At 40.7% G+C, this 27,738-nt stretch overlaps 1 protein-coding gene across 2 annotated transcripts in view; it reads left to right on the top strand.

The window, feature by feature from the left end:
* The window catches only part of GAD2 (glutamate decarboxylase 2), a 39,107-nt gene that overhangs the window by 8,231 nt on the left and 3,138 nt on the right, over positions 1-27,738 (top strand). For both annotated transcript variants that reach the window (XM_021533111.4, XM_085565342.1), the window contains 7 exons: positions 3,504-3,619; positions 14,863-14,942; positions 18,024-18,078; positions 19,505-19,621; positions 20,736-20,800; positions 24,617-24,695; positions 26,354-26,503. In XM_021533111.4, the coding sequence (XP_021388786.1) occupies positions 3,504-3,619; positions 14,863-14,942; positions 18,024-18,078; positions 19,505-19,621; positions 20,736-20,800; positions 24,617-24,695; positions 26,354-26,503 (662 nt within the window). The remainder of the gene's footprint in view (positions 1-3,503; positions 3,620-14,862; positions 14,943-18,023; positions 18,079-19,504; positions 19,622-20,735; positions 20,801-24,616; positions 24,696-26,353; positions 26,504-27,738) is intronic.

Below are 27,738 nucleotides of genomic sequence, written 5' to 3'. Positions count from 1 at the left end.
TTGCTTTGCCTCCACTTTTTATGGATTCCATGAAATAGAAAGACTGTTGTATTAATAACAGAGGGAAGAAACACAACAAAGTTCTCCATCACCTCAGGGGAAATTGGAGCAAACAGGGAAAAATGTAGCATACTTTCCAGCAATTTCAGTAGAGTCAGGGAGACCCTGCCAGCATTAGAGCATGCTGTTAGCTTTCCATGTGAAGCTGACCTGTTTTTCTCAGTGGGGTTCTTGGGTGCTTAGTTAATCTGAGTGCTTAAAGGCTTAGAAACCTGTTTTCTTCAGGGCAAGTTGTTAGTAAGGCAAAAAAGTTAGTGTAGAGAAGTCACTGACAAACATTGTTAAGACTTTTTTTTTAATCATTCCACTTATTCTTTTGATTTATACTCTTTGTCACCTCTTCCCTGACTCTGTAATTTCATTGCTCAAAAATTTTGGCCTGTCTATCTTACAAAATTGCAAAATAATGAAAGAATTTACATTGGGTATAATATCTTGGCTTGTCAAAAGAGAACAGACTGTTAGCTGTTGCGGAAGGAGCCTTTCTGGAAGGGAAGTTAGTTGACCTAATGGAGAGAGAAAGAGTTCACTCTTGAGTAGAGGTAAGGCCTCACTGATAACAGCCTAGGACATTCAGCTCTCTGAGGCCGTGAAGGTCAGGCAAGGCTCACCTTCAGCTTCACACATCTGAATGCATATGTGGGAAGTGGTGTGGGAATTTTATTTTGTCCCTTTCCACAGATGTAGAGAAATAGATGAGAAGAATTGATACTGCTTTTTCATGAGTTCCTAGTTAAAAAGCATGAGACCAAAGGCACTGACAGCTTTTATTGTGGTGCTTAGAGATCCCCCTGAAAACCTTGGCCTCCACCACACCGGGCATCTGAGTGTGTGTCACGAGCCCAGGACCAAAGTGAAAGCTTTTGGAAACTGCTCGGTGGTTGGTTACCAAGCCTGACCTGACTCGGTACAGCTGCCCTCAGCTCCTCACCTTCCCCCTGGGCTGGTCAGGGATGGCAGGGTGAGAGCAGAGCCATAGCAGTGCTGCCCAGCAGCCCGGCAGCGGCTGCGTGAAAGGCTGGCGTGCCAGACCTGCCCGAGCCTGGCACACTCAGGCACAGCCAGAGTGAGTCAGGAAAGGTGTGTGCCTCAGGAGGTGCTGCAAAAGGTGCTGCCTGGCATGGGGCCAGGGTATTGTTGGTGTGTCAGAGCTCGCTTCATCGAGCCGAAACCCATGTGGGGATGGGCTCTCTGGCAGGGTGTACCTGCACTGGCATTTGCAGGGCTGCCCCCTCTCATTCTTTCTTTCTTTATTTCTTTCTTTCTCTGCAATTTCTGATTTGTGCAAAGTGCATCTTTCTAATTTTCTCTCTTAAGGCAGCAATACTCAGTATGCAGGTTCAGCATTTTAGGCAATAATCAGAATAATTTCTTTGCTGTCTTCCCACTTCATGGCTTTAGCTGAAGACCTTACTATTGAAAAAAAAAAAAAAAAAAGGTTCTTTCTCTCTGCATTCTCTGGAATGAAATAGACAGTATCAATCCATGTGAAGCCTGACTATTTTCTCCAAATTCTGTAGGTGTGTTTTGTTAGCTGGAATTAACTATGGATGTGAACACAACTACAAATTTAAAAGCAGAATGCAGGCATATGAATAAATTCAAGGTTAAATGACTGAGTGATAAATTCTAGTAGGGAAACTTGGTATTGAAGAAACTAAACATTTCAGTCTTGATTCTTTTGACACTGAGCCAATGACTTTGGACAAGATAGGCCAAATTACTTCAACTTAGTTCAGTCACCTAAATCATCAATAGCAGTTCTTGCATGGCATCTGCATTTTTAGGGACAGGTACCTGAGCATTTCCTCTTAATCTTTACATTTCTCATTGTCATTTCTGAAGAGAGGTGTTGAAATATGCTCATATCTCAATATAGTTGAAAGGGGAAGAAAAGCCCCAATCTGTACTGACCCGTATGGCAGCATTGCCATTCTTCCCTTGGATTCACAGAAGGGCCAGTGAGGTCAAGGAAAGCACACAGCAGGGCAGCCTCACTGCAAGAGCAGAGCTAGGATACTGATTAGAAATGAAGGCACAGCTTGTGTGGGCTGTAGAACAGCATGTATATCTCCAGTGAGATTAAAACAAAAAAGTCATTATCATGAAAAAGAATTATAAAAGTCAAAACAATGCTAAATTTGCCAGCACAGATACGCAACAGTGCTTCCCTCATCTCAAAGGATGGATTTTATCTTATCTCATTTTGGCTGTCCAAGCATTGGGTATCTACCATGGGCTAGTTACAGCAACTCCTGTGTATTCAAGGGAGAGTGGGGATGTGTCTGCAGGGAAGGTTCCACCTACCACAAAAGCTGCCATAGGATGAGCTGAACCATCCTCTGGAGGTGCACATCTTGTGCTCTTCATTCCATTTTTAGATGGGTGACTGTTGCAATAGTTGAACTCTACCTCACTGGCATTTCAACCTGTTCATTTGAAAGTTTTGCTTTATATAAATATATGTGCATAAACATGGATATATGATCAATATCTATGTATATATATATATGTATAATATATATATATATGTATACACACACACACACACACACACACATATATGCAGAGTAAACCTGACGGATTTAATGTATACATGTCTCTGTATGTGTGTGTTTGTGTGCATACAAATGTAAAAATTCTCAGCTTCTGACTCTCATACTGTATTATATTCCCATAGTGCTCTTGCAGCACTAATGTAAAGCCAAACATTGCCCCACTGTAGACACAGAGACTCGGTTTGTAAAAAATCTCAAGAAGGAGAAACAGACCACTGCAGAGCTGTAGATCTGATACCCATCTTGAAGTGGGTTAAATACCCATCTTGAAATAGCTATTTTAAGTGAATGTATGCCAGTGATTTTAAGGCAAGTATTAGGGACATTTAATCTTTTCCCCTTATTCCCATCAGAGAAGAATTAAAATTAAAAATTTTGTTAGAATGATCCTCTTTCCTTTCTCTTCCCTCTTACCACTCCCATTATCCAGAAGATAGTGGCTGTTGGGTCTCAGAGGGTGGGTTTACTCAAACCTGGGGCATAAAACACTACCTTGATTTAGAAGGGGAGAGCATAAATTAGGTGGCACTTGGCTATCCCTTATGAAGTTGCCTTGTGGGGGCATTGCTTAGGAGATGGAATAGAGTGGGATTATGTGTTGATGGCACATGGAAAGCTAAGACTGAAGGTGAGATAGTAGTTAGAATGAGGGTGAAAGGAAGCACCAGTTTTTTTTTGCAGTGGTACTTTTTGCATAAGTGTTTTTTTGTGTGTAGTAGATCCTGTTATTACACAGCCCAGCTGTGATGAGCATCAGGAAGAAGAATCTGTGTTTCTGCCACGAGGCAGAGACATTTATATAGAAAAACTATAGCAAGACTTGTTTGTTCTGAAATGATATTACGATGAATAGAAAAAGTAACAGTATATTACTGTGGACTCCAGGTGGTGCCATATCTAACATGTATGCTATGTTGATTGCACGTTTCAAGATGTTCCCAGAAGTTAAAGAAAAAGGAATGGCAGCTATTCCCAGACTGGTTGCCTTCACATCGGAACATGTATGTGTTTCTGTTTTTTCCTATCTGTTACATCTGCTTGTATGAATTTATGATGAAGAAAATAGCTGAACAGGAATTTGTTGACAACTGTCTTCATTTCTGTTATTCCTTCACTAGGAATAAAAACATGGGAAGAGGCTGACTTTTTATCTATAGAGGGGTGATCTCTGCACTTCTCCATGGGTGAAATCCAAGCAGAGCAGTCTCTACAAACCACTGCCATTTCTTTGCTCTCACTTGTGTCCATATAAATGTTGATGTGAGTGTTAAGGACCACATCAAACAAGGAGAGCTCGTCATTGGGCTTCAGCAGTTTCTGCCAGGAATGTCATCTGTTCTGATCACTCTGGGGCAACAGAAAAATCCTTTTGAGTCAAAATCTTTCCATCTGAAACCATTCCTGCTGTTATTTAATGAGAAGGTGATAACATACATGAAGACAGCCATATGACAATGCTGTGTGTACAGCAGAGCAGCTGCAGTATTTGCTGGGCAGCTGGGCTTTGCTGTGAGTTTCTGCCTGTGAGCAAAAGCTTCAGCACATGGGGTTCATCACAGGCACCGCTGGCACCTGGCAGTGCCAGAGGCGAGGGAAGGTGGGCACAAGAGAAACAGGAGCACTCCTTGTAAGAGAGCTCTTTGCTCTTTGTGCAGCCATATGGAAGTCTCTGTTGGGAGGGTTGGTTTTGGCTTTATGACCATTTAGAACTCCTTGCAGCATAGAATGGAGAATGTGGGTGCAGGCGGAAAAGAAAGAAGAAGGTTAATCCCCAGGAGGGGCTGTGAGCTGTTTTCAGGCTTCATTGTCCACTTCTGAATTTCTCTCCAGCTGTGTGGGCTCAGCCAGAAAGGACTCATTTGTGGCTGAGGCTCAGCAGGATACTGTCCATGTTAGGTAACAATGTCCTCCTGGTGCCTGCTTTGACTTACCATAGAATGTGCAATTCTATATAAGTACAAAATACCATAAAAGTTTATCACAGAAGTGCAGGAGGAAATCTCTCCAAGGATGCCTTTCATAGCAGTAGGATGGGATGAGATGCAATACACAGCTGTGGGCTCTACGTTGCAAAAATCTTGTCCCCATAACAGTTAAAGAGGACAGTCTAGAGATGAGTAGCAACTTTCCAAAGCTGTATGAATAGCAACTTTCCAAAGATGTACATCAGTCATATGGAAGTAACAAGCCTTACTTGTGCAAATGAGGTTCAACATGATTATTTAAAGTAGCAAATCCTATTAATCATTAGAGAATTTCATTGTTTTCATAGCAATGGAGTGTTAAACAATGACCCAAATTGTGCTAACAGTCTCAAAATAATGAAGTGAGCTTAAGTAATTGTGTTTTCATGCCAGGGAGGAAGCAGTTCCCTTAGCAAATTAAACATTCAAAAATCAAATATAGTAGAGAATTCATAGGACAGCATCTGAAATCCATTACATTTTTAAAGTATCTTGAAGCTGCAGTTTTGTCCCTTCCTCAATCAAGCTTCATAAAAAGTATATTCTCATCTTCTAGAGAAGTTAAGAAACTGCATCATGTGAAGACAGGACCCTTTAATCCTTAATTGTCCAAAGGATATGGGATCATGGTTTAACCCTCAAAACAGCAGAAGCTGTTGCAGAAATTACAGAGGCCTGGAAGTACAATCCTTTTTAAGATAGGAAGTGTCATGCAGGACCTGAACAGACACTTCAGATATGCAAATGTCATTTGTCTCATTTATCACATCATGTTGATGATCTACCTACTTTAAGACTTCTTGGCCTGACTGAGGTTTCTCTCTGCCACAGTTGGATGCTCTTGAAAGACAATGGCCATGGAAAAAGCAGATTGTAGAATCATAGAACACCCTGAGTAGGTAGGGATCCATCAGGATCATAAAGTCCATTTCCTGGCCCTTTGCAGGACACCCCAAAAATCACATTATGTGCCTGAGAGCATTGTCCAAAAGATTCTTGAGCTTGGTGCTGGTGACCACCTCACTGGAGAACTATTACCATGCTCAACCACTTTCTGGGTGAAAGACCTTTTCTAGATATTAAACTTAAGCTTCCCTTAACTCATCTTCGTGCCTTCCCTCATGTCCTGTCACTGATCATGAAAGGGAAGAGATCAATACCTGCTCCTTTGCCTCCCCTTGTGAGGATGTTGAAGACCACACTGAGATCTCCCTTCAGTCTCTCCTCCAGGCTGAACAGACCAAGTGAAGCCAGCCACTCCTCATACAGATTCCCCTCCAGACCCTTCACCATCCTCGGAGGCTCTCCTTGGACACCCTCTAGCAGCTTAATTTCTTTTTAATACTATGGCACACAAAACTGCATGTAATATCCAAAGGGAGGCTGCCCCAGAGCAGAGCAGAGCAGGACGATCCCTCCCTTGCCCAGCTGGCCATGCTGTGCCTGATGCCCCCCAGGACAGGGCTGGCTCTCCTGGCTGCTGGGCACTGCTGGCCCAGGTCCCTTTCCATGGCAAACTCTCCAGCCTCTCATTGCCCAATCTCCACACACAACCAGGGCTGCCCCATCCCAGGTGAATAATCTGGCACTTTCCCTTGTCAAACTTCATATGATTGGTGATTTCCCAGTCCTCTTAATTTATTGAGGTCTCTCTGCCCATGAGGGAGTTAATCCCTTCCAAGTCATTGTGGAAGGGATGTGTCCAAGTCATTAATGAAGGTGGTAAAGAGCACAGAGATGAGGATGGAGTCCTTTGGAACTCCAATAATGGCAGGTCACCAGTTTGAGGTCACCCCATCCTCTGTAACCCTTTGTGCCCAACCCATGATCACTTTGGTCACCCATTGTGTAACAGGATGGTCCAGCTGTGAGCTGGATGCTTTCTTCAGAAGGAAACTTTGAGACAATATTGAAAGATTTGCTGAAGTCCAAAGCACATCTGCTGGCTTTCCTAGGTCAGTGGGTTACCCTGTTGTAGAGGGAAATCAGGTTTGACAAGCAAGGCTCCATGAAGCCGTGCTGGCTCTGACCAATGACTGTGCTGTCCTCCAGGTGTTGTGTTTCAGTATTCCAGGTGCTGTGTTTCAGTACTTCCCAGAATAATCTTTTCTGTGAATTTATCAGCTACTGAAGTGAAACTAATAGGCTTGTAGTTTCTGGGGTCCTTCTTCTTGCCCTTCTTGGAAGTTGGGATGATGTTCCCCAGCTTCCAGTCAGCTGGGGCCTCTCCAGATTCACAAGACCACTCAAAAAATCAGTGAGAAAGGCTTTGTGATTACTTCAGCCAGCTCTTTGAGAATTCAGGCCCATAGATTTGTAGAGATCAGGCCCCATAGATTTGTAGGGATCTAGCTGGAGCAGCAGATCCATAGTATCATTTCCCAATGCTCTGCATGCATGGTGTGATAGTAAACAAAACTTAAAGTAACTGTATATGTTTAGAAACTCAGATTTTGGTTTTGAAATTTTCAGTCAAATGCAAAGATTTTAATATCAGCAATTCTTAGCAAAGAATTTCAGCATCCCAGATGAGACTTTATTTTCATTACTATGTCTAGAGCTTCCTGTACTATAAATGAATGAAGCTGTGTCACAGTTGCCACCACTACTACTGTAATCAGAATCTGGCTTAGTCTGATGCCATTACAGGTTCAGCTGCCAGTTGGAAAGAAGGGAAGGGAGGAGTAATTCACAGCTTTTAAGTAATTACTTCCCTAATTTAGGAGTGCATCATGTTCCAAAATTAGGAGCTACACTCTCTGCACAACCAGTGAAGAGAAGCACCTCTGGAGAGAAACTCAGAGCATCCAAATTAGGAACCTAAATATTCATGGATTTCAATGTTCTAAATCACCTTTGGGAGGGCTTCACCTACTTCTGTGCACTGACCAGTGAGCCTCCTCATATAACACAACCTACATTTGGTGCCTAAAATAGGTTATGTGACTATTCCAACTGTGCATGTTCCCAGACAGCAAATTTTCCCCAGCCTATAACTTAGCACTCTCTGCTGCTGTTTGTTTCTGTTTCACTAGTGATGGTGAAGTACTCTGCAACTACTTGGGTAGCTCTTGGGTAGGTTTGATTTCACTGAGACACACTTGCAGTCAGGATTTAATTCAGTCCTCTGTATTCATCAGGACATCATCAGTCTTCTTTCATTTGCACTGTTGCAGGAGCAGTGATGTCCTTCAGGGCAGCTGTTCTGGACTGCACATGATGCAAGAGACCTTGACTCAGAGGGGGAAAAGTGATGGATGCCAGTTGTAAAAACCTATTTCAGTCTATCATTTCAAATACAGTGAAAAATCTAAAGTGGAGGCCTCCCACTGTGTTCCAGCATATCAGCTTTAGGCTGCTGTAACTGTTCAGAGGAGTACATCCCTTTTTCAGCATGGAGAAAGCTGCTGAAAGGGATGGCTCTTTCTCAGAATATTTTAGTTGTTCCATTTGTGAAGGCCTGTTAAATTTTAACCAATTACCTACTGTAATTTTGACCTGCCCAACCAGCAACCAACCGTCTTAAAGAGTATCCAATAGTAGATGGAAATTATATGGAGCAGGCATTAGGAGGCAAAAGGACAGTCATGCTGCCCTGAGGAGGAAAAGTGTGCAAAGGGGAAGTTTAGCTGTAGAGAGATAGGTGGGTTCAAGTCACAAAACAGCCTTTGTCCCTTTTCATTGATAGTAGGAAAATGGCTTTAAGAGACTTGCATAATTTCTGTGGACATGATTAATTGGGGATTGTGTGGGCTTAATCCATAGCTCAGAGAATGAAAAAAAGGCTGGTCATAATTGGAAAGACAGAATCTTTTTTCATCTTCTCTGTTGTCCAACCCAGCAAGACTATTCTCATGTAGTTCACAACAGCTTTCTTACTTTCCCGCTCATCTAGAAGTCCCCTAAGAAGGAACATCTTGTCAGGTGCTCAGTGAGGGGATAGCAACACTCTTCCTTATCATAGGTTTAGAAAACAAAGTGCAGAGCTAAGAACTGGCAGGTGATTCAGTCTAATCTGACAGTAAGGGACCCCTTCATCCAGTTAGAGACCACAGAGGACACAGAGGGGTCTCTCCTTGCCTCTGGCATCTCTCCATCTGCACTGCTGCTGAAGTCTTCGCTAGGAGTGCAGCTCTGGCATGTGCTGAAGGAAAGGGTGGTCTGTTGGCTCTCCAGGTATCAGCATTGTAGACAGCTGGAGCTGGACACACTTGGAGAAACCTCATCCTCTGGGTGAGCACTGGGAGAGGTGGCTTGTCTGGGGCGGTAGCAGAGCACCCTCCCAGTAACAGTGCACTCATCATCCACACAGCAGCTAGATCAGAGGAGGCAGTTAGCAGTAAATCACCTCTTCAGCTTCATGCATGCTGCTTTCCCTTTGTGAATAAACCCCATTAGTTGTAGGGAGTATGTCAAATGATTCCAGTATCTGTGGGAGAAGAGTGGCTTCAGGAAGTTTTTATCTGAACAGTTCCAGAAGCTTACTATGAAGCTTCTTGGTGCTGATGCAGGAGGAAATTAAAAAGTGACTTCTGTGTCTGTAGCTTGATATAGACAATTTCACACAGGCTATGGAAGATTTTGGGTTGGTTTCTGTGTGCAATGAATGAAAATCTGATTTCTAGTCTACCACTTCCATGATACGTAGTGTTGCCCTCTGTCCCTGCAAGTTAGGAGACACTGCAGAACTGCCACCTGCCAGAAGCAGTCCAAGGGGTGTTGTGTGAGGTGCTGCTTCCAGAGGAAGCTTTGAGGAGCCTGAAAGTCCTGTTTTCTATTTTGTAGCATAGACTACAAAGCTGTAAATTACACTCGGCATACAGAGTGAGTAGGAATTAGATTTGTTTCCACCTAAGAAAATTTAAAATCAAACTGATAGAGTCACACATTTTTTTCTTTGCATTACTTACTGCATAATAACTGGAAAATTATTTTTTGTGGTATTTGAAGCTGGGGGAAACTGGAAATTTGGTCTTATTTGAGAAACAACTTAATTCAGGTATCCCATTCAAATCAAAGTAAAAGCATTTTCTAGAAAAGTAGTGTTCTAATGTAGTCAGTCCTAAAGGAGAAAATCATCATTTGGGTCTAATCCTTCATCTGGTCAATACCTTGTGGCTTTTACACTGCTACAATATCCTCCTGAACTCAGCGCAACGTTTCTTATCATGTACAATGCTACAAAACTATCTGCACTAGAAAAAAAACAAATTACTCTTTCTGATTAGAAAAGCAGCATGAAGTTATGTGTTTGAAAAATGCCAAAGATGTGCATAGTAGTATTTTCAGAAACATTAATGTCCTCATTTCTCACCTGATACAAACAAGTAACTTTAAAAAATGAATAGCAGTAGGTAAATGAAACCATAGCAAATATATCTCTCATTGCAGTGTATTTAAGATTTGTATAGGACACAGTATGCTTTTTTTTGTAGGTAACTGAAGGAGAAGCTGTGGCTTGAAATCAGATGATAAAGATAGGATTAATGTTGCTTAATGTTAATCACCTGAAGTGTAAATATTTAATCTAAATTAGTCTATACACTTTTTATGGCCAATAAAAAAAGAGCAAGATCTGCAGAAGGCAACTCATCTTAAGTCTAAAACAGGTGCCAAAGCCTTAAGAGATCAGTGCCTTCTGGAGGTACCTTTTCTTCCCCACCTTTGTGGGAGCCCAAACAACAAGCCTGAACTAGCAACATATTTTTTGATTATTAAGAGAGAAATAGCCCAGCTTACATATCCAGGGATTGCACAATGCCTAAAGCCCAAGAGAAGTAAATAGCAAAGTGTGTTCTCCTTTGCTGGTGAATAGGTGATAAGGTGAGGCTGAGGGTCCCAGTCTCTGGGCACTAGGCTGCCAGTGACAGACCTTGGGGGAGTTTCAGCTGCAGGATGTCTGTCTTAGCTTTCTCAGCATTTGGGAGCTGGTTACTGATAAGCCACCTCCACAAAGCTCATGCCACTCTGGATTTATGTAAGCTAGGAGAAGCAGCAATCTGAAAAAACAGCCATGCCCTGTGGGGCTTATGGCATTAGGATGGTTGTTCGTGACAGCTTCAACCATGCCAGCTGATGAGCAAGTAATTTAGCAAGCTATAAAAATAGAAGCATCTGTATATTGAAGCACTTTAGATAACAATGCTGTACTTTTCAGCATCATCGCATTTTTAATTATTCTTCCATTTTTCAGGAGGCCTATTCATTATTGCACATGTAATACATTTACATTGTCTCTACCTTACAAAGCTAACCATGTAAAAATTGCTATCAGGGGAACAAACCTATACCTAACGGCATTTGAAATTTTACATAAAGGGAAAATTCCCCTGGCTCAGAATCACTGATTTTTTTTCTGACTGTCAGTACGCTCTTAGTCACTAATATCCATACCTTCTTCTTCACCACTGAATTTTACCACATTTCTTTTCATATAGAAATTAAGTTCCTCTCTACTGGGGATGTATTTGCAGTCTTCCATGCACTCTTTGCTACGCATGAGGAGAGAGAGGGAGGAAACCAGGAAGCCAAAGTGACAGCCCATTCTCACCTGTGTGTCCTCCTCTGTCTGCCAGCCCAGGACAGACCTCCAGACCTTCCAGTGTCCCCAGGCCTGGCTTTTCCATCAGGACTGGCATCAGGCAGCCCGTACCTGTCCTCCCTTTGTTCCCTGGTTCTCCCACCATAAGGCTGCAGATCCATGTAGCTCTTACACAGCTGTGTTGGGAAAGGCGGCGTTCCAGCTCCCTTCTTGGTGTGTCTGAAAAGTCTGTAGCCCTGGTATTTGCAAAGGGGTCACTTTTAATGTCCTTCCTTGTTAGCCCAGTTAAATCATCTGTGAATAGTTCTGTCTGATCAGGTTTATTTCTGCAAACCTTTTCGTCTCTTTGACCTTTATAGTTTTCTGTGTTTGCCATTATATTACACAGGCAACCAAACTTTCAGCACCATCACAGGAATATTAAACCAAAGTTTAATACTTATAATTGTGAAAGTTTTCTTTGTTTCTACAACTATATTTTTTCTATTTTGCTTTCATTCTTGGTCTTTCAGAGCCTCTCAAGCACTTGGAGTAATCCCTGTGGTGTTGCCCTAAAACATGGAAAGAACAGTATTCATATGTCTGTGACTGTGTACACAGATTTCATATTCAGTTTGTTTAGAAATTGTAATTGCATTTGCCCTTCTGTGCATAGACTTCTGTATTTCTTCCCAATTTATCTGTAAACCAGTCTTGGTTCCTGACCACTGAATTCCCTTCAGTCTGTAAAAAGCCTTCAGGCAACTGAGCTATCAGCACTACATTAATTTTTTTTCCCCAGTGCTCTTTTACAGTGCCATGAGACTTCTTAGCAAGGCAGCTGTACTTGGCCATATTCCATGAGATGCCTTTCAACACATGGGTTTAATTTCTTTCCTCATAGTAGACCATTTAAATCTGTCTTTTCTTTTTTTAAGGCACTTTAAATAGTTCTGGTTTTTAGTAGGAAAATAAATTGCAACAGTAAATCTTTTTTAACTAGTGTGGAGTAAGGAGCAAAATTAATGAATGTAATGTCATCAACTGAAACCCCAGTGAAATATATCTGTGACTTTTCAATCCTAAATCTCTACCTGCAATTATATATTTACACCACCAGTATGTGCACATCAGTTTGTGTAGTACATGAATAAAAAACAGATTGAAAAATTTTAAGTATATTAATTCAATTCAATCTTCATAGAGCATACCTGTGAACTGTCATGATACTGGCAGTATTTTTGCTCTGTTTTAAATTTTTGCAAAGTTCTAAGATACTTCCCTAAACTTGGGAATTTTTTATAAGCCTCCTCCTGCCAATAGGCATTTAATGGCCTCTTCTCCTTCCTGCTCTCACAAAGTTGCACTGCTGCCCCATAGGGCTCAGGGAGGCCCACAGGGCTGGGAACAGGGCTTTTGTATCTTTGATATTTAGAGGGTTTTGGATTGGTCACAATCCAAGCCTTCATATACAGTGCATTTGTGCTGGGAAAAAGTCCACTGAATTTAGTGAAGCTGATGAAACTCATAGAAATGCATTTGTTCAAAAATTCAGTTTTGTGAAGTAAATAACATACCATGAAAAATATCAGTGTGATGGCTGAGCTATGATGTTCAGTATGTAAATACTTCCAGCATCTTGTGACTCCCAGCTTAGAAAAACAACAAAGCAAACTTCAAGGTGAACATACAAGTGGCCAGTGGCTTTAATAGGCTGGATGATGTCTGGTGTTAAACATATGCAGTGCCTGGAGCACTGGTGGCTGCAGATGTTGTACACTTCCCATTCCCACAGCGGATATCACAGGACTTTGTTCAGAGAGAAGGGGTAGAAACTTCTTCCCCTGATGTCATTCAGTACCCACTCCAAATCAGCCACCCTTATAAAGATGAATCTTTGTCTGGGGGTGTCTTTTCCCCCCAGAAGAAGCCTACTTGGTGATGTTAGCTTGGTTAGGCTACCTGCAAGGGACCAAGTCTAGGACAGCAGAACACTTAAGCACAGGCACAAATCCCCTGTGGCTCATCTAAGTGATGAGTATTTATCATCAGTTCATGTGAGAGTTGGTCCAATGTGCTATGCTTACTTTTCAGAGCATGCTTAGTTCAGGGACTGGGGTGGTTTGCTGTACTAGTACTTCAAAAACTGATTTTGCATCTAGGCAACATGTTCAAGGGCTGCTCAATACACATTGGTCATATACTGCAGCCATATGCCACAGGCAAAAGCTGTACCAACCCAGTGCATTTAAAAAATAAATCTAGTATTAAAAGTATTTGCCTGAGAAAGTATTTTCAAATTGTTCATGTATCATCAGTGAAACATGACTTAAGAGCAATCTGAACTTCTTAAAAATCTTTGGATATTGAAAAAATCAGCAGACATCATGAAAATGTTAAGAATTTCAGCCAAAATGGTGAAAATACAGTCATATTAAAAAAGGAATTTTTACTGGAAACTCTTAACCATAGCAATCTTAACCATAGCACTTAAGCCTCAATGAAAACTACTCCCTGAGCAATTTCTAAAACACAGAGGTTTTTTACTTCTGAAGTTGGATGTACATGTTGCAGTTCTTCTACTCTTATACTTCTTTCATTAAGTTGGTTTAGAATTACTGTAATTTTCAAAGTGTTCATAATATATAGAGTCCTTTAGCATGCAGTGAATCTGTGCCCTCATGGCCTTTAAGTGAAGTCCACACATGTAACCATGTGCCAGTCTCTCCCCCTGCTGCTTGCCAATACTCCCTTCACAAAGCAGTAATGATTACTTTTTTCCTTTGTGACCTGCAGACCAGGTCTTCCTTTCTTCTTTAATGCTCTGGACACTTAAAAAGCCTTATTAGGTTTTTGTCTTCTGGATCTTTTTTATAGTGTTGCATCCTAGGCTAATGATACTGTAGTATCTAAAGAATTTCCATTTTTCAAATGTTTAATAAACTGTAGTTAAAATTACTTTAGACAATATTGTTAACAGCTGGGTTTGAGTTAATACAAAATCAAATTATTTGGGCTATAATTTGATATAAAACTGTTACATTATTGTAGTCACTGGGTTTCAATTTAGGATTATACACCAACACTGGCTTGGGAGTTAAGTCCTATGAGCAAGAGAAAATTAGGCCAACATGCACTCCAGTATGTAATGTACACATTTTATTTTGTACATGCAGATTATTTAGTCTTACTATAATAATAATAATAATAATAATAATAATAATAATAATAATAATAATAATAATAATAATAATAATATTACTCCTATTCTTATTTTAAACTTCAGTAGCTCTGTTAATTAGTAGGAGTTATTTCTGGCTTTCAGTGGCATGACATCACAATTAGGCTTCCTATATACGTTTCTCTCTTTTCTTCTGGGCAGAAGGTACATTGTAGCACATGATTCTGGACTTCCCAAAGTAAATTAATTCTCTAGGGAAGACTATTTTGTTTCACTAAATCAAGCTCGTAGCTGAATCTGTACAAGTAATAGAAGCTGCAAGTATGCATCAAGGTCCAGCATGGACCACAGTTGTGTATGTAATATTCCAGGATCAAACCCAGATTAGAGTGATCACTGTTTCTCCAGCTGATGGTAGTGACCTGCTTTGAAGCCTCAAATTACAGTGATCAGTTTCCAAAAGGGCTTTGAATGCCTTGTGGGACTTTTTGCTGAAGGATTTGCAACAGTGTAGTGTTTTATATTAGATTAAAAAACAAATAATAAAACAAATAAATAATAATACATTTATTTTTTCAGAGTCACTTTTCTGTGAAGAAAGGAGCTGCAGCCTTGGGTATTGGTACAGATAGTGTGATTTTGATTAGATGTGATGAAAGGTAAGTAAAGATGTCAAATACACCTTTTATTGTGGTGCAAAACAGAGGTTCATCAGGTGCTCATCTCAGAGAGAGTATGCAGGATGTGGTCAGCAGTTGGCATAATTTGTCATAGCACTGTCATCTTCATCAGCTCTACACTAATTTATCCCACTTGAGGAACTGGCTCTGTTAGTAGCTTCTTTATTGGTCCATTTTCAGAGTTCATAAAATATCTTTAAAGTTCCTTTCCTCAGAGGTTACTGATATGTTTTTTTTCTTTCATTCTGATGTGAAACAGGATATCAAACTAATGTAACTGATATTAGTTTTGTGCCAAGAAACCAGGAGGAAGCTTCTTTTGGTCAAGTCAGACTCTCACATTTTGATCCATTAAAATGAGCTGCAGTGGGTCTTTTATAGGAATAAAATATTTAGGAACATTTCCTAGCATAATTCATCTTTCTCAGCTGGACTGCATTTCCCTCAGTGCCCTTGGCAGGGATGTGTTTGTGATAGGATGTGAAGAGAAGGATCTTGGCAGCATTGTGGGAAGCATAGGCCAGGAAGGATGGTGGTCCCTGGCAACCAACAGTTCAGGAGGCAGCTGATCTGCAGCTCACAAAGCCTCTGAGAAAGGGTGGTAGATAACTTACTGCTTAATTCACCCAACTTAAAGATTTCAATTCTCTGTGAAAACCTATTTTGCGAAAAAAGTACATTAACAAAATCAACATGTTCTGATAAAAATTTTCAGGTTTAGGGAGAACAGTTTCTATGCTACAAAAAATTAATAGAACAATTCTTACTGATTCTATTGATAGTCTTTCTGATAAAAAATGCTATTTGAGTCCCTCACTGTTATAAGGTATTGAATTAATTACATCTCTCACAGAAATGGAAGGCTTTGCTGGTCTCAAAGTACTCTACTCCTACATTAAAAAACAAGCATCAAGTAAGCAATTTACAGTGCTTATCACAGTGCCTGCATATTGACTTATGGTCCTATTATCTCTTTATTAACAAAAGACTGAACACACCTTTAAGAGGATTTAATGACGTCAGAGCAACCAACACATATCAAAATAAATCCCCAGTTGTTTCTATTCACTAGAGATAGATGTGGATCAATGAAGCCTTGCCTTCTTTTTCTCCTTGTGCAAGTTCAGCGTCATGGTTTTCTGTGAAGACCACAAAGGTTGGCCTGCCCACGCTGAAGTAAGCAGCAGAATTGCTGTGTGTCTCAGACACCACAGGGACACCACAGACAGCACAGAGACAGAGCAGATTGTTTGCATAGGATGTGGGCTGGTGTGGTGGAGAAGAGCCTCTGTGAAGATGTGGGTCTGTGGAAGGAGCACGTTGGTATCTTGTTCAACGTGTGACCAAGCACACTTCCTGGTGCCTCTATCCCATTCTGGCCCACACCTGCCAAGTTTGCCTTGTTTAGCTGGTAAACCTTGACACTGCTCGACACTGACACTCATGTATTTTTTGCATCTACTTGATGTGACATGGGGCTGGATAATTCTTGTTTTAGTAAAAAAATTTGGGCAGTGAAAGCATCTGCTCAGTTCTGCGTATGTTTCTATGTACAAGCTCACTAAATCAGCAACTATTAAAGATCAACATCTAAATTATGTTTTGAAGAGAAACTCATTGCCCTCCTTTGACATGGTTTTATTTTCTTTATTCCTCTAATGATCCCAGGAATATTTTTTGAGCATTAGACTACTACTGCTTTTCTCTGATCATGTAGATGTGTCTGGGAGGAGCTCACAAGGAATTGATTACTCTTTAGAACTTCCTTGCACTTCTACAAGGAAAATTTGGGTTAATTTTTAGATTTAGAGCTTTTTATTTTTAGTTCCTCTTTCCATATTTTACTGTTTTGAATGTGCAGAAGAAATTTTGCAAAAAAACCTCAGCAGTACAAACCCATTTCTACTTAAAAAAATGCCATCTTACTGTAAGCTATGTGAGGATGGAAGCTTACAAAACCAATAGTATCTTATTACAATAAATTAAGAATTTTTAAAAAAGGACACGCATCCCAATTTCATGAAAACAGTTCAAGGGTTTATATGCAAAAGAAAACTAAAACGAATGGGTTTATTAGTTTCCACTTCATTTTGAGCTTTAATTAAGGTTCTTTTTTTTTATAGCAGCAGGAATGAGGGCCTAGTGAAAGAAAAATCTGACAGTCTTTAAAAGGTCTTTAAAAATTTATAGCAATCTAAATGTACAACATTCAAAGCCAGTGAAGATTTTATTTCTGTAACACGGGAAACTATCATGCTTGTATTGCTGGTATTCATACTGCTTCTTCTTTTACAGACTTGCTTGTGTCTAAAGCAAAGAAAACCATAGCCTTAATATTCAGTATCAGCACTGTTTTATCTCGAACCTAATTAATATACAGGATTTCCTAAATTAGCCTTCAAGCCTTACCTGACTGAATCTGAAGTGGATGGTTCATACTGTAGGTGTTGCAAATACAGACAGTGCAAAGAGCCTGACAGTGCATTTAGCAAGTATAGACTGGCAGCTTCTCACACCCTGCTCCCAGCAAATGCAAACATGTAATTCACTAAACCGTGGGAAAGTCACCCTGAAACATGTTCATCCCTGGGAAGGGATCACAGAGACAGCTGCTGACAGCACCACTGAGCTGCACTGCTCAAGGCTGTGCAGCTCAGCTGGCATTTTCTGTGCCTGCTGAGGGAGGACCATGGGATTTGGCACCCAGTGAACTTCTTGGGACATTGGGCTGAGCCTCTCCCTGGGAGACTGAAGCTTATTCCCAGGACTGTAACTTCAGACAGGACCAAGAGGCTCCAAGGAGTAGCATCAGTCTTTAATGGGGTGGCCACAAGATACTTTCTGTCAGTTACCATCACTATATTGATGCAAATATTGACTAAATAAATAGGGTAAAAACTCAGCCTAATGGACAGAGTCTTTCTCTGCTCTTCAATGAAGCATAACTCATGGCCAAAAAATGTCACTTTGCTCCTTCTTTGGGTTTCCTGTTAAGTGAAGAAGTAACAGCAAAAGTTGATTTCAGGATCGAGTTACTGATATAACTCTCTCTTGCTCCAGAGGGAAAATGATCCCATCAGACCTTGAAAGAAGAATTGTTGAAGCCAAACAAAAAGTAAGTTTACCAGCTTTTCTGCTTCCAAAGATGAAAAACCCCGAAGAATGGTAAAGCCAGTTGTTTGCTTTCCTTAGTAAAACTACACAGGCTTGCCCATTAAGTTTTGATTTATTTCTGAGAAATGTAGCCTGCCAATTAATGAGGCAAGAGTTGCTGATAAAATAGGTTTAAAACTACTTTATAATATCCATGAGCTATTTGGCTTTCTTTTTTATATGATGTTTTGCATAACATCCTCCTCTTCTATATTGTCAGACAATGATGCAGGTTCTCAGCTGAATATTGTCAAAACTTGAGTCATCATTTTGGGAAATTTGTTTTATTCTGATGCCTTGAAAATACTTTTCATAGACTCACCAAATCAATGGAAGGTGAACTAAAATCTATGTACCTTTTAAAAATGCACATACTTTTGTACTTGTTCACTAGAAGAAACTAGAATTAAAACATCAGATTAAAGTATGCAATGAACTCAGCCCTTCAGTGCTTTCAAAATTTATATTCACTAGACACACAGCAGCCAAACCTGATTAATAACACAAATCTTCATTAAAAGCACATTTTTTCCAATAAAAGCAATACAGTAGATTAAAAAAATAAGGCAAAATTGTAACAGAGTGCCATTCAAAGCAGCTGACTGTCGCAGAAGGAAGTTTGGAGTTTTTGATGGTTTGGACCCCAGTTCTGCAAAAAAAAAAAAAAAAAAAAAAAGTAGCCACTCTTGACCTCTAAATACTCCTAATGAAACCAACAAAACTAAAAATGAAATGAAAATGAAGCACTGCTATAAATTCTAGCAGACGCCAGTTCTCCCAGTGCAGAAGTGATGGCTGGTGAGCGCTGTGCTGTGAGGCACGGATTTAGCAGAGGGAGTTCGAGATGCTCCCTGGCCTCCGTGGAGGCTGCTGCCCTTGGAGCTGCTGCTCTGCCCGAGGGAAGGGCTGGAGCCCCACACCTCCCCTGCCCACTGCCCCAGGAGCATCCCTCAGACTCGATGTTCCCTGACAAAACTGGGGCGCCACACGGCCAGACGCTCGCTGGGATAATGGCAGTGCAGCCCAGGGCACAGCCCGCCAGAAATGCTTCTCTCACCGTGGTGCCTGGTTGAGGTTTGTTTATGTGACATCCTGCAGTGCAGACTTTTTTGTTTCAGGCAGGTGGTGTGAAGCAGAATCGTTCTGTTGAGCCCTTATCTGTCTCATGCAGCGTAATAAATGGAGGATACTGGTTTGGAAGTTTGCTGCCACCTTAAGGTAGAAACTATAATATCGCTGGCATCTAAACGTGGAGAAAACCAGTGTACCGCAGCAGGGATGGCCTCTGGCAGACACTGTGGGGGCAGCACAAGGAGAGCTGGGTCTGCCATGGGATGAGGGGGCTGCAGCACTCTGACCACGCATAATGTCTCTTTGCTTTCTTGCAGGGATTTGTTCCTTTTCTGGTGAGTGCCACAGCTGGGACAACAGTGTATGGGGCATTTGATCCTCTCATAGCTATTGCAGACATCTGCAAGAAATACAAAATCTGGATGCACGTGGATGTAAGTACCATCATACGTGGACGGCTGGATTACAAGGTGTATTAACATTAGTTTATTCATTTCAGAGAGTGTCAGCTTGATCAAAACCCGTTGTATTTGGTTCCTGTAATTAAGTCTAACATTCAAGCACTGATTTCCCACTCCTCTGAAAGGCTCAGGTCAGGGGGATATTTTAGGAACTGGGACTGAAGTTGTACCTGTAGCAACTGTGACACTTAAATTGACCTAGTTTTAGTGCTTTTGGTTTTCAGCTTTATCTTTAAATGCTATTAGTAAAGAAATATGTAAGAATTATACTGAGCACTGGCTCAGCTTCTGCAGCAGCTGCAAAATAAATATATAAGGAAAAGGATACATTTGTCTGGAATAAAGTACTGCAAATTGCTGATCAGGTTAATGCAAGTGCTAGGGAAATTTATCAGATTGGCTTCTTAGCTTTATCCAGGCTCTTGCCAAGAAATCTTTCTGAAGGATCATCTTTCAGCCCTAGAATATCTTCTATGTAATTTTTGCAAATCCTTTCTCCAAAAGGCTTGGTAATTGACTTCCCATAGGTCTGGGAGTCTTTATTTTGAATTACTGTGTCAGCCAAAATCAGTCCATTCAAAGGAAGAATTTGTATTTACCTTAAATACTTCTCAGTCACATGAAATGCCTGCTTGTCCCTGATCTCCGTGAGGAAAGCAAATGAGTAGAGGGCAAGCAGTAGTGCATCCAAAATATGATGAAAATCCCCCAGAGCAGCTGAGATCCCAGCTTGGTTTGTTGTTATAACTTAGTGACTACAAGACAAAAGGCAGCTGACCCAGGAGCAGATCTGCAAGTCGTTAATTACAGAATGGGGCAGCCCCGTGTGCCAGTGTCAGAGGAGGGGACAAGTGAGGGGTTTGCAGATGATGAGGGTGGGAGCCTGGATTAGGGGCTATTAACTGCTGCTTCCAAGCTACTGGAAGAAAATTGTTAGCACAGCTCATGTCTCAGGCCCCATCTGCCTGGTCATTTTGGCATGTGCCACATCAGTGGGATAAAAAGGGTCTCAAACTGATGGGAAGGCACAGATGTCATCACGGAGGAAAGCAGAGCTCTCATTAAGATAATGTGTCTTGTCTTCCAGGGAGCATGGGGTGGTGGGCTCCTGATGTCGAGGAAACACAAATGGAAGTTAAATGGCGTCGAAAGGTAAGGTTTATTAATATCAATGAAAGACATTTATTAAATGCATTTTAGCATACTCGTGATTACCATAGCAATGCCTGTAAAAATTAAGGATCAGTGTTATCTCTGAGATACAGTTGGGAGAAATCATACAAACTGCCCTTCCAGTAGAAGCAGCATTGCAGAGTGCCTTTGTGCTGCAGTAGTGTCGCAGCTTGTTTTGAAGTATGAACAGCAGACATTCCTTGCTTGTTTTGTGTTCCTTGCTTCTCCCACCATGCATTCACAGGTCCAGAGTAGTTTCTGCAGCATTCTCTGATTTAGCATCCAACATGAATTAGCAATTTCATTTCTCTAAGAAGTGAATCATGTAGGTCTTGTACACTGAAGTATAAAACTTCAAGTATAAAATGTGAGTGCACGTGCAGTTAGGACAGATGTCCTGCTCTGTCACTTCTGGAGAGAACAGACCTCTCCAGACTGTGTTATTGATGTCTTCTGTAAATCTGTGCCTGGATATATACACAGTTGTAGTCATGAGCTCATAAACATTGCAGATAATGCAGATGAATGTAAGTGACGCTAGTCCAGGCTGGAAGGACTGAGCTTGAACTTAAAACCAGCTGGTTACTCAGAAACATTTAGTTAAGCTGTGGAAATCCTTTCTATAGGATGTTAAGATTTATCTACATTCAAGGAAAGACAACAATTATCCAGGATTTCTGTGAACCACAAATGAGTGGCAGCTCAGAGAGCATTTAGAGAAGTTTCAGAGCTGCTTGCCCTGGTCTGTATTCTTCCCAATCACCTATTTAGTCCACTTTCTAGAGACAGTATACTGGGCTGGATGGAGTCACTTGCATTTCTGTACTTACTGAAGCTCATGATGTTTAAGAGTAAAGCATTATTCCCTTCCTTCTTCTTTATCACTAAATCAAATTGCTGTTCCTTGCCAATTAAAATTACAAACAACTTCCTAATCATGGTCCTGGAGATTGGGAGGATACCTTGATGATTCAGTTATTTTCTCATACATCTATCATGCAAAATTAGGAAAGTAGCCAATGATCCTTTGATTACATTTAGTTACGACTGCCTACAGCACTCCAGATTTATATATCATGCATTAAAAGGACAAATATCCAGCAAGCAAAAATCTACCTCATTTCCTTTGAGGGCAGAGTATGAAACAAAGGGTTTGCCTCTCAAATTGCTGTCCAAATTGTGCTGGAATGAGAAGTTCAGGTTAAATACACTTTGGAGCATTTTCCACATAATAGCTTTAGATCCAGAATTCCAATGGATTTTATTAAATGCTTTGATAAGTACTATCTCAATATGTTTGGCAGTGAATGAAGGAAATTTAGTATTTTGAATGTTGTTCCTCTCCTTGCTGGACACAACAGCTCATTTTAGTTTGTCCAGATCTCAAGTGTGGGAACCTATAGAGTAGACCTTCTAAGGACCTTTCTGTTTCATGGTAAATAATGGAGTCATCACAGGTCTGAGTAGAAGAGAACTGAAGCTGTTACTCATGTTTGGTGGGAGAGGGAACATTTACTGCAGCACACTGTGCCCTGAGTGCTCACATCCTTCTGGTAACAGTCAGCCCAGCAGAAAGACTCCTGTCACAGGAGGATGAGTTGCAGGACTGTCCCTACCGTGCCCTCCAGTCTCCCCATGGCACATTTCAAGGTGCTGAAGGAAGCACGAGCCCCAGTGTGTGGAGTAAATAGGTCTGGCCAGCATCAAGAGTTCCAGCCTGGTGTCCCCTGTCCAGAGGCTCAGGCAGGGGGTCACAGCTACATGAGAAAAACACGTGTGCAGTGGGTGAGTGCTCCCTTAGAGGGTCTGGGCATCCTTCCCAGGGCTGTGGCTGGTCAGCAATTGCATCAGTCTGTATTTAATGATGGCTGAGGACCAGATTCTGCCAGTGATTAATCTATCCTATCATGCATTTGATGAAATCTGAAATCTGTAAAGGAATTTTTTTTTTTTTCTATCTTTGACCCATAGCCAAAAAATCACATAAGTTCTTGGTGTTCGGTTATTTGGGCAAACATGACATGGTTTTGGAAAACATCTGTGGATTCCTGTAGATTTTTTTACTTCACCGTTTGTCTTGGTCAGCAATTTCTTCAAACACATACTGATGACAGAAGCCCAAAATAACTGATAACACATGAAAAATGGTGGATTTTTATTTTACATAATTATTTTTTTCTGTATGCAATTGGTATGTAATTAGGTAAATAATGTAGGGTAAATTAAATGTTTTAGACATATAATTCCCATCTGGCTGTTGTCAGTAAGTAACCCTTTTGCTTGAGAAAATGCATACCACTATTGTTACTTAGAGATCTCTTAAAGAGTTTCCATCTGATTTTGCATAGACACAAATAAAAATAAAAACTATCATATCAAGGGAAACTCATAGACCTGAGTGGATGTTCAGAACCATTAGTTTTGGTGTTGTAATCAGATGACTGACTGAGCTGATTAAAAGCTGCCAAATACCCAAAAAGCCAAGCCAAGTGGCCAGATGTTGCCTGTGGAAGACTGTTCCCTACAGATTTTTCACCAGGCACTTGCACAATCACATTAAAATAGCAAAGAAGAAAGCACAGAAAAAAGACTGCCTGATGTCCATGTGAATTTTGAAGTCACTTGCTTTGAAGGAGTGGAAGCAATTTGGCAGGAGGTGCATAAACCTGTAGCACTGTCTCCAACTCTTACAAAGGAAAACACTGCTAGATTTTAGCATGCTCACCTCTGTTCACATCTGTGTTACCTGCAAGTGTGTCCTGTGTCCTTTAAGTATTCCTATGCCTCAGGTGACTGATTTACACCATCAAAATATCAAAATACAAATCACTGCACTAGATAAAATCACATGCACTGTGTCCTTGACAGCTTGCCAAGTAGGATGAAAATACATACATTTATCAGCTAACTCATCATATATTAACAATAGTAATTATAAAATAGCCAGTCAAGCATAATACAAAATTAAAATAATAAAAAACTGGACAATCTTCCATTCAGCCCTCACCACAGTCCCAAATGTCTCTTCTCTAGACTGTATTGTGTCAGTTCTCTGTTTGTTCCCAAAACCTAGGCTGGCAGCTGTTTTTCCAACACGTGTCCTGAAGGGAGGCAGAATCAGACTTTTTTTCTGGCAAGATGGGTCAGTTCCATGCTTATTACTGTAGTTGTGTGAATTGCTGTAGCCAAGCAAAAATTAGGGAGCTGTGAAAATCTGCCGTCATCAGAGCAACAAGAAAGATTACTTCAGGCCAACTTTTCCAGGGTACTCAGAGACTTAGTGATACCCAGAAGTATTAAAAAGAATTTTTCAAAATGCCTGTGTGAGCTAGTTACTAATATCTTGCTGAAACTGGAATCAGAGGGAGGGAGATCTGCTAGGTTGCCAGCCTCCTATCTGCATCTTTAATTGACTGTGCAATTTTAGAAAGTTCATCAGTCAAGTGCGTGTTTTTAGGAAGTTTGCCCTATGTTTGTAAAGTATAGATGGCTCCCCAGAAAGTTTAATGCTGATTTAATTTAGTGGATAGAGCAATTATCCTGTGGTAATTTGCCAGGATTATCATCCAAAAGCCAACTGGAGTGGATTAGGTCCCCTGTGAAGGCATTACTTTCCTAATATCAGTCATGAATATTTTCAGCTTTGGTTGCTCAGAAAAAGGAAAAAAAGTGAGTATTGCTACATGTTTGGTATTATTCTAATTATTTCTAAATGCCTCTGAGGTTTCATCATGTGGAGAGTGTCTGTACAATGTTCAGTACAATGTCTGAGCTTCATGTGGTTTTCTGTCCCAGAGCTAACTCAGTAACCTGGAACCCTCACAAGATGATGGGTGTCCCACTGCAGTGTTCAGCCCTGCTGGTAAGAGAAGAGGTATGTCACAATATACGTGTTTCTCTGCTTCTTTCTGGCATTTTACTTCTGGAAATCCTGGATATTTTCTTCTTAACTGTGCCATAGCTAATACTTCCTAATGTGTTGAGGATTATAACAGGAACTGAGAAAATACGTCATCCACGACTGCAGAATTAAAGCAGATACCTAGCAAAAAATGAGGCATTCAATGGCTATATCTGTACAGAGTTTTGTGACTTTCCATTCTAAATGTCCATGGATGAGTTATGGCTGCATGACTGTGTAACCCCACCAGTTCCTGTGTAGCACAAGATGTAACTGCAGGTGAACTCTGGTCCTCCTGGGGTGAAAGTCATGGTTTACATACAGCACAACATTTGGTCCAGAATCGAGGCATCATTTCTAGACTTTTACGATATTCCTACCCAGCTTTGATCTATATATCCACTTGGGAGCACATGGAAGTAAAAATGGAACACTAAGTGCACTTGGAATAAAAAGTAAACGTTTCATTTAGTGCTAGAATTTGAATTACCCTTCAAGCCTGTAATTTTCATATAACTATCGCTGACTGGGACAGCTGTCATACAGCCACCACTTAATAGATCAGCTATCAAAAAGCTGGTTGCTGTTTTGCTAACAGCTGTACAACAGATTGTATACAAAGTGATCACACTTAGGAAGAGAGAAACTGTCTTTTATTTGCCCTCTGGGTCAGTTCACCAAGACAAAGCCTGCCCAGCTGAAGTCTACCATCCCTGACTTCTAGTGAGAACAGATGGTTCAGATTAGGAGAAAGTCAATTCTTTTCCCTCTCTCATTTTGCTATCTCAGTTTTGAGTTACACATAAAGATTAGACTTGATGATAAACAGTCATGTTATGATTCTTCTTGGACTAGAAATAGCCATTTTAGGCAACAGCCCTAAGGTATACCATAAACTTGGTTGAGATCTTAACTAGAGCCAGAATGTGGCTCTCTGCCTTTTACTTAAAAAGCTAAAAAGGAAACCTCATGCTTTCATGAGCCAGGCTTCCTCACCTTGTTGGCTTCTGTCCCTCCCACAAAGTTACCTCTTAAAATGGTATGTTGCAGCCCAGAAATAGGTCTAGCTGGGTTTTTAAAGGCCATATGCTTTTCTGTCTGTTCAAAGCTTTCTATACTGCTGAAGCATCCAATCTACAGCTGAGGGCTTTGCAGAAGAGAACTGTTCCTACAAAGAAAGAAAACAATAAAAATGAGAATTTTAGAGACCAAAGCAATTGCAAAGTGCTGTGATATTATTTAGATTAGTCACCAGTTGTCTTGGTCTGACTCAGAAAAGAAGCCTTCAAAAGAAAGGAGGAAAAGGAACCAGAATACAGAATAAAAGGCAAGGTCCAAAAATTAAGTTAAGCATAAGAATGCTAGGAGGCACAATGTCCAGCTTTTTTAAAAAATTATTTGGGTCTGGGAGTAGATTACACATTGCTGGATCAGGTACCAAGGCATCTTAGGCACTGATAGGGATTAATCCATTGAGCAACTAAGTGTAATTTTGTGCTTGTTTTAGATCTTCTTTTTGTGCTTGGACATATATCCAACTGAATTTGGGTGTTCTTTCACCCAAAGCAACCCTCAAAGCAGTAGTCAAATCTGTGCTGACGTCCATGTGCTTGTGTCTCTGTGTCCATAAGGGATTGATGCAGAGTTGCAATCAGATGCATGCTTCCTACCTCTTTCAACAAGACAAGCACTATGACCTGTCCTACGACACGGGAGACAAGGCTCTGCAGTGTGGGCGGCATGTTGATGTCTTCAAGCTATGGCTGATGTGGAGGGCAAAGGTAGGACTGCCTGCTACACATTTGTTTGTATTAAAATAATGCACACCAGATACACTTGAGGGATATTTTTTTCTGTAATCATAATTTTAGAAAATACCTGACCTGAATTTCACATATATAACATGAAAGAAAGAACATTATTATTTTCTGGGGGTTTTATACTTTTAAGGATGGAGCTTCAAAGCAGCACACATGATTTTGAAACTTGAACTGTATGGCTTTGCATAGCATTTGCCTTGTGTAACTGTAGGAGTCTAACAGCATAAATCATATGCCTAGGAATGTTGTTACAAAGATTTCTGGACATAAAAAGATGTTTTAATTATATTCAGAAATTATACATGGCAAATCAAGACTGGAATACCTAGGCAATATCTAATTGCATGTAGTAGATATGAAGTAATCTTTTGAAGGAGTAGAGGAAAACTTCACTGGGAAATCTGTAAACACTAGCTCTCGTGATTACTTTTATCTATATTGCTAAATAAGTTCTTGTGTGTATTTATTTAATCTATTATGTGAGGTTGCCTAAGTTTGGTTCAGAGGAGATGACATCACTGTTTTCATTTCCTGGAAGCCTTAAAGATTCTCATGTGCTTCATTAAACCTCTGAGGAGGTGTGGGAGTCTGTAAAGGAGGATGCAATAGCTGTAGTGCTGACTGTGGTCTGCAGAGTGGCAGGCGATTTTAGCCACATGTTTCTTTTACTCCAAGCCTTTCTCCCAGGGCTACCTCTACTCTGTTTTGAAATCTTTATACACAGTGGGATAATGACATGGGCTTTTAAGCCAGTTCTGCACTGCCAGAACAGATTTAGCAGGGACATGCATCTATTACTCAGAGACATTTCTCCTAAAGCCCATTTTTTCAATATGCCTTGTATGGCTTTTTCTCTTTTCACACTCTGCTTGTAATATTAACATTACAAAACAGGGTGTGTGTTTCTTAAAGAGTTTGTCTATTCCAGCTGTTTATTCCCCTTCCTCCCTCTTGAAGCTGCGTCCTTTGTTTGAGGCATCACAGCTGGGGATTGCAGAAACAATTATGATGTCACTGAGAGGATTACGACTTCTGCCAGGGAAGAAAAAGCAGGCTTTTCTGCAGCTCTTAAAACACAGCTTCTGAGTTTGTATGGTATCTGTTAGAAAAGAAGAAAGAACACTAGAGAGGCAGGGTGGTATTGCACACACAAAGTGAGTATTTCCACAGGCATCAGACAGGGCTCTAAAAGTTTA

Source organism: Lonchura striata, chromosome 2 (genome assembly GCF_050655825.1).
Source record: "Lonchura striata isolate lonStrDom1 chromosome 2, ASM5065582v1, whole genome shotgun sequence".
NCBI lineage: Eukaryota > Metazoa > Chordata > Aves > Passeriformes > Estrildidae > Lonchura > Lonchura striata.
The sequence above is the reverse complement of the archived record's forward strand: the minus strand, read 5'-3'. Positions and strand labels throughout refer to the sequence as shown.